The 9,600-nt window shown below is 49.6% G+C and overlaps 1 protein-coding gene across 1 annotated transcript; it reads left to right on the plus strand.

The window, feature by feature from the left end:
* The first annotated feature begins 2,227 nt into the window (after positions 1-2,227).
* SLITRK5 (SLIT and NTRK like family member 5) lies at positions 2,228-7,861 on the plus strand. Its single transcript, XM_039496569.1, has 2 exons — positions 2,228-2,391; positions 4,632-7,861. The coding sequence occupies exon 2, from the start codon at positions 4,640-4,642 to the stop codon at positions 7,472-7,474; it is 2,835 nt and encodes a 944-aa protein (XP_039352503.1). The 5' UTR covers positions 2,228-2,391; positions 4,632-4,639; the 3' UTR covers positions 7,475-7,861.
* The last annotated feature ends 1,739 nt before the right edge of the window (positions 7,862-9,600 follow it).

The following is a 9,600-nucleotide window of genomic DNA, read 5'->3' on the forward strand; positions in this document are numbered from 1 at the left end:
TACAGGGCACATATGGAGTTATAAACACCTGTCTATATTGTTTATATCTAGAAATGTCATGATTGTAATCTTTGATCCCATTTGGCACTAAAAACAAGTACTTGGTCCCACTGAGAAGCTGAGATTCTTTCCAAAACTATATTTCTTCTGTTTCTAGACCTACAAGGTCACAGGAAATGTTAGATTTCAATATCTAATGGAACAAACTGGTTTATGTAGCGAAAGCTAACTAGAGTCCAGGACCAGATCTTGTTAATTCTGGGCTTAGGCAATATAATTTGCTGGTAAAAATTCCACATCTGGAAAGAAGAGGATACATCTGTGGGCTAGGTTGATGTTTAAAAGGTGTTTCTTTGAAACTTTTCAAGGGGTGAGAATGTTACAATAAATACCAAGGGATGATATAGCAGCAGTGGGCAAAGAGCAAGTAGGACAGTCAAAAGTGCATGATATATTTATTGATCATTACTCTTGACTTCTCAGTTAAGGTAGCATTTAGTTTTTCACTTAAAGCTGGCATTTCATCTGAATTTAGTTTTTCATTGAAAGAGAGAATTCAATCTCACGGGGGTGTCCAATTTATATTATGAGTATAACTGTACATTATATACGTTTTATGTACTATACACTGGTTGTGCATATGTATAATATAAATGCATATTCAAATATACTTTCGTTTGTTTTGAGATCATTCAAAACTCCAATTGCCCTGCAAAATAAATACCTAGAGCTAAACTTAAACATGATCCACCATGATAGCTTGAAAGCAAAGTGAAGGAGCTTCTTGTTATTTATTTAAAACGAGATTGCACGTGAGCTACAATTCTCCCAATTGGCAATAAAGGGAAAAGCAATCAGCAAAACGGTGTGTAGTTTGTCTCTTCAAATTACCAATCGTTGAATCGCTGGCATATTATTTCCTCCCCTCCCTCCTTCAGTTCTGGCGCTGGCTGCAAAGTCTTACGCTTGTGCTACGTTCGGGACATACTCGGCAAGGCTGATTCCCATGCCCAGAAATAATATCTAGAAGCTGTTTGGTTTCTTCCGCGGCATTCCAGGAGCAAGCCGATCTGCCGCCCTGCACTGCCATCTATTGGCCACGGGGCCTCACTGCTCTGCCTTCCCCCAGCTCCACCATGTCTGCCGCAGCGTTGCTCAGCCGGCAGCTCCGCAATGAGCAAGTGTCGGAGCCCCGGCTCCATGCCCCTTGCCATTGAAATGGCTTAGCGGGCAGAATCACCCGCACTCGCACAGCGCCTCGTGCCCGCGACGGACAGGGCCGTTCTCTGCGGCAGGTCGGCCCCCACCTGCCTTTTGCTGGCGGCAGGAGGGCGAGGGGGGAGCCTCCCGATCTTAAGGACGGTGCCCAGCAGCCCCCGTCCGCTGCCCCAACTCCCTCGCTGCCTTCTAAAGAAGCCGATGCGGCGGAGGCTGCCAGACACCAGGCAGGAGGAGCAGCTGCAGCAGCCGGAGCCCGGTCCGCGGCGGGGGCTCTGCAGGAGGCAGCCGCGGGGGCCAGGCTCCCCGCTCCCCCCCGCGGCACACGACCATGTTCGGCGCGCGCCGCCAGAAGCAGAAGGGGCAGATTCAACCCAGGCGCGCGGCGCCGCGCACCCTCCCCGGCCACTCTGGGTCTCAGCCGGCGGGGGGGACCGGCCGGCGGACAACGGTGTGAGGCGGGGGAGCAAATCAGGAGGCCGGGGCCCGGCTGGGCGGGGGGAGCTGGAAGCGGCTGCGGAGCGGGGAGAAAGTTGTGCCTCCCCGTGGGCAGGGGGAGCGCGGGGAGTGCGCGCCGGGGGCAGGCGCGGCGCGGCGGCTTCTTGTATCGGCATGTGAGTCCGTGTGTGGCGCCCTGCGGAGCTGGCTGCCCCCCAACCTGGCAGCGAGAGGCGAAAAGGGAGCAGCCTCCTGGTCCCTCCGTTAGCCCCCAGTGTACAGACATCCCCCCACCTTCCTCCTGCCCTCCCTCTTTGTGCGCCCCTCGCCCCCTTCCTCGCCTCCCTGAGTCCCCCCCACCGCTCCGCTCTCTGCACCCTCCACTTGCCCGCCTCTCTCCTCCGGTCCCCGCCCCCCACTCTCCACCCCCCCCCCCACTCCCTCTCTCTTGTTCGCCCCTCCCCCCACTCTCTGGTCGCGGGGAGAGCGCTGAGAGCAGCTTCGGGAGCCAGCCCTTGGCACCGCCGCCGCCGCCGCGCTCGATGTGTGTGTGCCGCGGGGGCTCGGCGCAGCCTGGGCGGGGGGCGCCGTGTGCGTGCGCTCCTTCTCCAGCCTTCCCGTCTGCGAGCCCCGCCGCCGCTCTCCTTCGCCCGGGCGGCTCGCACGCAGCGCACACCCCAAGCAGGCAGCTGGATGGGTTGCAACAATGCTTGGGCCCTGGAGATTTCAGGCTCAGTAAGTATCGGGGTTGACTCCCCCACCCCCTTCCTGTCTGTGTCTTTTCGTGGCTTCCCAATCGCCCCCCTCCTCCGCAACTCCTCCCCTTCCCCCCTTTGGAACAGGATTTCTCCCGGCTCGGGTGCTGCTCAGTTAGGTGGCGGTGTCCGGCGGCTGCTGCTGCTGCTGTCGGCGGTACTGAAGGCTGCTTAGGGCCGGCCGTGCAGTGCGGTGAGCTAGGGTTTGAACTCTTTGGGGGAAAGCTCCCCCGCAAACTGTGACCCTCCACCGAGATCTGGCAAGGAGCGGCGCACAGCCATCACAGACGGGCTTCTCAGGCAGGATCGCAGCCCTGTATAGCACAGATTCAACTTTATTTTCTTGATCTCCACCCCCCCTCCCGTTGTTTTCTTGAAGGAGGAAGGGGGGGAGGGGAAACTGTATTTATCTCCTTTACTAATCATAACTGAATTAAAGTTGCAAAACGCCCGGGAGTTTGATACTGTACTGCCCGGGCACGTTTCGCAATGGCTTTTTTCTTTTTTGGTTTGGCTTGGTTTGAAGATCAGGCGGTTAATGGATGAATAGATCTGCTCGGGCTGAGAAAGAATTTGCAAGGTAAATGCTATAACTAGAAAGATTGATGCAGCTTTGATGCAGTGAAGCCGTTTGTCTTCAGTAATTTCGATCCGGTAGACGTTTGGTCGAAATTTTATATCTATATCTATGTTCGCCAAGACGTCCGATTCCCTGCTGCTTCCCTCCCTATGCTGCAAGTGCTAGATTTCAGCGTTGAACTCGCTGCCACAAGAGATGTCTTGCAGTAATGAGACTTATTTTTAGGGTGCGTTTCTCCAAGCGAGCGTTGCCGTGTGGAGTGACGCTCAGAGAAGGTTGACCGTAGAAAATGCAGTCTCAATGACTTATTAGTCTCCCCTCCACCCCCACCCCCCCACACACAAATGTACATATTCTGGATCTTAATATTATTTTTAGACAAGTAGAAGTAGGAGAAAGCGGCAAGGAGACAGACTGCAAGGGAGAAAGAAAATCGGATTTGTTTACTGCTAGATAAAATTCGGGTATTAAATCACTGACGTAGGTCAATGGTAGGATTTTTTTCCCCGTTGGCTTTCAATCAGTTCGGGTGTCTTCTCCCCTAAAGGATGAAGAGCACTGACAGCCATCCTTGCTTATAATCAGCATCTCCAATGCTTGGAGTGTTGGCGATTGTATATTTCCATAAGACCTAGTTAGATCTCTCCGCTTCTATTAGGCTAGTTTTACAAAAACATTGGGAATAAACAGTAAATATGCCAGTTATGGCTGAGCCTGCGAAGACGATCTTCACGTTTTATATTTTTTTTTCACAAATTTTGGGTGAGTGGCTCAAACGTCCCCTTTAATTCTCTCTCGCGCTCGCTGTACGTGTGTTCATAAATATCAACCGAGTACGGTTACTTATGTGAGTGAAGATGCAAAACATGAATACTATTGCTAAAGAGAGCTAGTAAGTGCATTCAGTTACACGGTGGATGTAATTCATTGCATTGCCGGAGAAGTCCATCACAAAAGTTATGTGTTTTGTTTCTTTTAATGCATATATATACAGCCATTGACTGTTTTAGGAAAGAGGTGATTTGGGGGACCCAGCAGGATTCTATGTGTTGAATTAATGTACATATCTCACGTTTTTCTTTGGAATTCCGACAATGGCATTTCCAGCAATGGTTAAAAGTAATCACGGTAGCACCTTGTGTCTGTAAAAGTGGGGAAAGACCTTAGCAGTGCGCTGTTCGCTTAAGAGGTTCTGAAAGGAAGAAAGGGGGGTGGGTAATAGGGCTGAGATGGGAAACCTCATAAAATGGTGCTTCTTTTCTTTTAAATTAGAACCGTGAAACCGAACTGACAGCCATTTTATGTATATTTATGGGGCCGGTCATGAAAAAAAATCCGACGAAACACTGAAATGTAGCACATATGAATAGAAACAGAACGGTTTCCAGTGTGACCTTACCTTTTAAAAAATACAACAGACGTTTTACTCACTAGGAGTTGCCACATCGTCCTTTCAAGCAGATTCAGTATTATCCAGGTTTTAAAACACTTGGAATTAGAAATGACAAAATTTCATTTTTAATAGCAACCTTCTCCACCCACCCCCACGCTAAAATAAATAAATGAAAACTTTGTGCTTGGTTTATATTTCAAATCTTTATGCTATCATGTTGTTTTCTTTTCTCTTCTTGCCCTTACAGGAGTTAAAATGTATGCTTGCTGCTCTACAGTAACTTTGGAACAGGACCCCAACAAAAAAATGCATATCTGGATGCTGCAGACGATAGCGGTTGCTTTAACATCGCTAGTCCTGTCGTGGGCAGAAAGCATCGAGTATTATGGGGAAATCTGCGATAAGGCGTGTCCTTGCGAGGAAAAGGACAGCATCTTAACGGTGAGCTGTGAAAACAGAGGGATCATCAGCCTTTTCGAGATCAGCCCACCAAGATTCCCTGTCTATCACCTCTTGTTATCTGGGAACCTTTTGAACAGACTCTACCCAAACCAGTTTGTTAATTACACTGGGGCTTCGATTTTGCATCTAGGGAGCAATGACATACAAGACATCGAAACGGGGGCCTTTCATGGTCTGCGGGGCTTAAGGAGGCTGCACCTGAACAATAACAAGCTGGAACTATTAAGGGATGACACTTTCCTTGGTCTGGAGAGTTTGGAGTATCTACAAGTCGATTATAATTACATCAGCACTATTGAACCCAATGCTTTCAGCAAACTGCATTTGCTGCAGGTGCTGATCCTCAATGATAACCTCCTCTCCAGTTTGCCCAACAACCTTTTCCGTTTTGTGCCCTTAACTCACCTGGACTTGAGGGGTAACCGGCTGAAGCTGCTGCCCTACCTGGGCCTTTTGCAGCACATGGATAAAGTGGTGGAGCTGCAGCTGGAGGAGAACCCATGGAATTGCTCTTGCGAGTTGATCGCTCTGAAGGATTGGCTAGACAGTATCTCCTACTCGGCTCTGGTGGGGGACGTGGTTTGTGAAACCCCTTTCCGCTTGCACGGCCGAGACTTGGATGAAGTCTCCAAGCAGGAGCTTTGCCCTAGGAGACTCATCTCGGATTATGAAATGCGACCGCAGACACCTTTGAGCACCACAGGGTATTTCCACACTACCCCGGCCTCGGTCAACTCCGTGGCCACTTCTTCCTCGGCTGTTTACAAATCCCCCTTGAAGCCCCCTAAAGGGACCCGTCAACCAAACAAAACTAGGGTGCGTCCCACCTCCCGCCTGCCCTCCAAAGACCTGGGATACAGCAATTACGGCCCCAGCATCGCCTACCAGACCAAATCCCCGGTGCCTTTGGAGTGTCCCACCGCCTGCACTTGCAACCTGCAGATATCCGACCTGGGCCTCAATGTCAATTGCCAGGAGAGGAAGATCGAAAGTATCTCCGAGCTACAGCCCAAACCCTACAACCCCAAGAAGATGTATCTGACCGAGAACTACATCGCCCTGGTGCGCAGGGCGGATTTTCTCGACGCCACCGGGCTGGATTTGTTGCACCTGGGCAACAACCGGATCTCGGTTATTCAGGACCGGGCCTTTGGGGATCTAACTAATTTGAGAAGACTCTACCTGAACGGGAACCGGATCGAGCGGCTGAGTCCGGAGCTGTTCTACGGGCTGCAGAACCTGCAGTACCTCTTCCTGCAGTACAACATCATCCGGGACATCGAGGCGGGAACCTTTGAGTCAGTCCCCAACCTCCAGCTCTTGTTTTTGAACAACAACCTGCTGAGATCTTTGCCCGCCAGCATTTTTTCCGGCCTGACTCTCTACAGGCTGAGCCTGAGGAGCAACCACTTCTCCTACCTGCCAGTGAGCGGGGTGCTGGACCAGCTGAAATCCCTGCTGCAGATCGACCTGCACGAGAACCCCTGGGATTGCACCTGCGACGTGGTGGGCATGAAGCTGTGGCTGGAGCAGCTCAACACCGGGGTGCTGGTGGACCAGGTCATCTGCGAGTCCCCCAAGAAGTTCGCCCAGAGCGACATGCGGACCATCAGGTCGGAGCTGCTGTGCCCGGACTACTCGGACATCATCGTCTCCACCCCTACCCCCTCCTCCATCCAGCTGCCGGGCGGGACCACCCTTTTCTCCTCCACCGTGCGGCTCAACAGCACGGGCGCGGCGGGGGGCGCGGCGCCCTCGGGCGGCGGGGGCGGACCCCCCTCGTCGTCGGTGCCGCTGTCGGTGCTGATCCTGAGCCTGCTGCTGGTGTTCATCATGTCGGTGTTCGTGGCGGCGGGGCTCTTCGTGCTGGTGATGAAGCGCCGGAAGAAGGGCCAGGGCGACCCGGCCAGCGCCAACAACTCCGACGTGAGCTCCTTCAACATGCAGTACAGCGTCTACGGCAGCGGCCACCACCACCACCCGGCGCCGCAGCCGCCCCGCCACCCGCGCGGCGGCGGCCCGGCCCTGCCCAAGGTGAAGACCCCCGCCGGCCACGTGTACGAGTACATCCCGCACCCGCTGGGCCACATGTGCAAGAACCCCATCTACCGCTCCCGGGAGGGCAACGCGGGCGAGGATTACAAAGACCTGCACGAGCTCAAGGTCACCTACAGCAACCACCACTTGCAGCAAGGGCCGCCGCCCCCGCCGCCCCCGGGGGGGGAGGAGGAGCCCCTGCGGAGCCCCACTTACAGCGTCAGCACCATCGAGCCCCGGGAAGAGCTGCTCTCCCCGGTGCAAGACGCCGATCGCTTTTACCGGGGCATTTTGGAGCCCGACAAACACTCCTCCTCCTCGCTGGGCACCCCCGGCAATAATCTCCCCGATTACCCCAAGTTCCCCGCCGCCTACACCTACACCCCCAACTATGACCTTATGCGGCCCCATCAGTACTTGCACCCCGGGGCGGGGGACAGCAGGCTCCGGGAGACGGTGCTCTACAGCCCCCCGAGTACTGTCTATGTAGAGCCCAACAGGAACGAGTATCTGGAGTTAAAAGCAAAACTAAACGCAGAGCCGGACTACCTCGAAGTGCTGGAAAAACAGACCACATTCAGCCAGTTCTGAGAAATCCCTCCCTCCCCCCAACAACCACAGCGACTCCTCCTCCTTCTCTAGAGTATTTGTATTTAACAACCACACACAAAAGAAAGAAACACAAATGCTGAACCCCTTCCCTCCCCCCTCTAACTCATTTTGTTGTAGGGTGAAGTGCCTTGGCACAGGATTTTCAGCTTCGGGGAATGATACTGAAAGGGTGTGCTGTTTCATTTTTATTTTTACAAGTAGGAAACAATCTATGGTGTAAACTGGGCACAACACTTGCTCTTGTGTGTTTGTGTGTCTGTGTGTTGGGGAGGGGGGAAAGAGGGTTTACTTAGGTTGGATTGTGCGGGTTACAAGTACAAAAGTTATAGTCACTATCATTTTGTTGGACAGGCATTGCTTAATTTTATTTTCTCTTTGGTTGAAGAGTGCAGCGCATGTTTTCCCCTTTTAGCTCTGGGTGAGTCTAAATGGCTTTTAAGGAAAGATTTGCACACCCGATTTAATACAAGGTTTCCTTTTTTAAAGGATGTGTTTGTATGCTTTCTGGACTTTTGAATTAAAAATATATATATATATATATTATGATCTTTAAAAAAGATCACCAGAGATGTGGACAAATCGTTAAAGAGGGCAGAGATATATGATCCATAACTGGTTAGTGAAAATAACTTATTGATGAACTATAAAATATTTTATTGTAGCACCTATTTTTATATGTACATTAGCATTTCTCTTTCCTTCACTATTTTAGGGCCCAGTCTTGCAAATACTTACATACCCACGTAACTCTATTCATAAAAGTAGTCTTGGCATAGGCACCCATCCTGCAAACACTTAGGCAAATTAACAACTTTGCTTAGGTGTATAGTCCCATAGATTTCAGTGAGTAAGTAAAGTTAGCCACATGCCCAAAAGTTTGGAGGACTGGGGCCATAGTCTGTGCAACTGTTCTCATAAGTAAAGTTACATGGATGTGTAATTGTTTTTCAGGATGGGGCCCAGAGTCTGTGAATTGCTCAGAAGTGTTGCACTACATGCAGAGCTTTATTTCCAAAGCTGAAGTGGTATCAGGAGGACATTTTAAATTACTAAAATTAACAGTAATTATGACCAAATCTTAAAAGACAATCCAAGACAAGCAATCTGGTCAGGATAAAAGAATATTGTGTTAGGAGCCTCCTGCTAGGGCAACTAGTTGGACAAACTAGTGAGGGACATGTGGAAATTGTTGATTTTAGCAGGAAAATTATTTCTTTTCATTACTCAACCAAAATATAATGATTTGACTACTGTTGTAGCCAATTTCTGATTGTTTAGTCAAATGCAATTGCACTTGTACAGATCCATGTGTATACTGGCACTTTGAAAGACCAAATGATGGACTGTACACATCTCTAATATAATGTCTTTACCCCTTTGGGCATCAGGCAATTAAAAGGATATCCATAAATTCAGCATCACTGTAAGATGGGACAATTGGTGTCTCATATGTATCCCAGCACATGTAATTTTTTAAAAATAATTTCTGAATAAACACTTGATAACTATTTCAAATGTAAGGACATCAAGTAATGATTACATGAAGTTCACAATATCTTGCCAAAATCAAACTTTGCTGTGTGAAACTGCCTGTACTAGCAATGAAGTCTGAACAAAAAGGAATTAACAGTATAATATGATGTGTCGTTCTTCAGGTTATTTTCAAAACACAATATATTGTAATTTATCAAGGTACCTGACATGGGTCAGAACTGGACATTGCTATGTGAATCACGAACATGCTTAAAAGTATAGTTCCATATTTACGTTTTTTTCCTTTCTAAAGTCTTCATTTAAGATATGGATCAGGGTAAGTGATATTTCACATTCTTTTTTACCTTTATCTCTTAGGTTATTATATTTGGTATTGTTTGGCCAGGATTTGCTAGTACATCTGTTTTGCAAAAGGGCTCTGTTCTGTGCTGCTTTTTCTACTTATGTAAAGTATGTGTCTTTATTTTTGTGTTAAACTGGCCTTCAGCAATTCAGGATGAATGATATGTTGGGATGTGTGCTTCCCTTCCACCATGCCTTCCACTACCCAAACAAACAAAATCAAATGTGCATGACCATACATAACTCTGGGCGGTTTGGTCAATGTACTG

Source organism: Mauremys reevesii, linkage group 1 (genome assembly GCF_016161935.1).
Source record: "Mauremys reevesii isolate NIE-2019 linkage group 1, ASM1616193v1, whole genome shotgun sequence".
NCBI lineage: Eukaryota > Metazoa > Chordata > Testudines > Geoemydidae > Mauremys > Mauremys reevesii.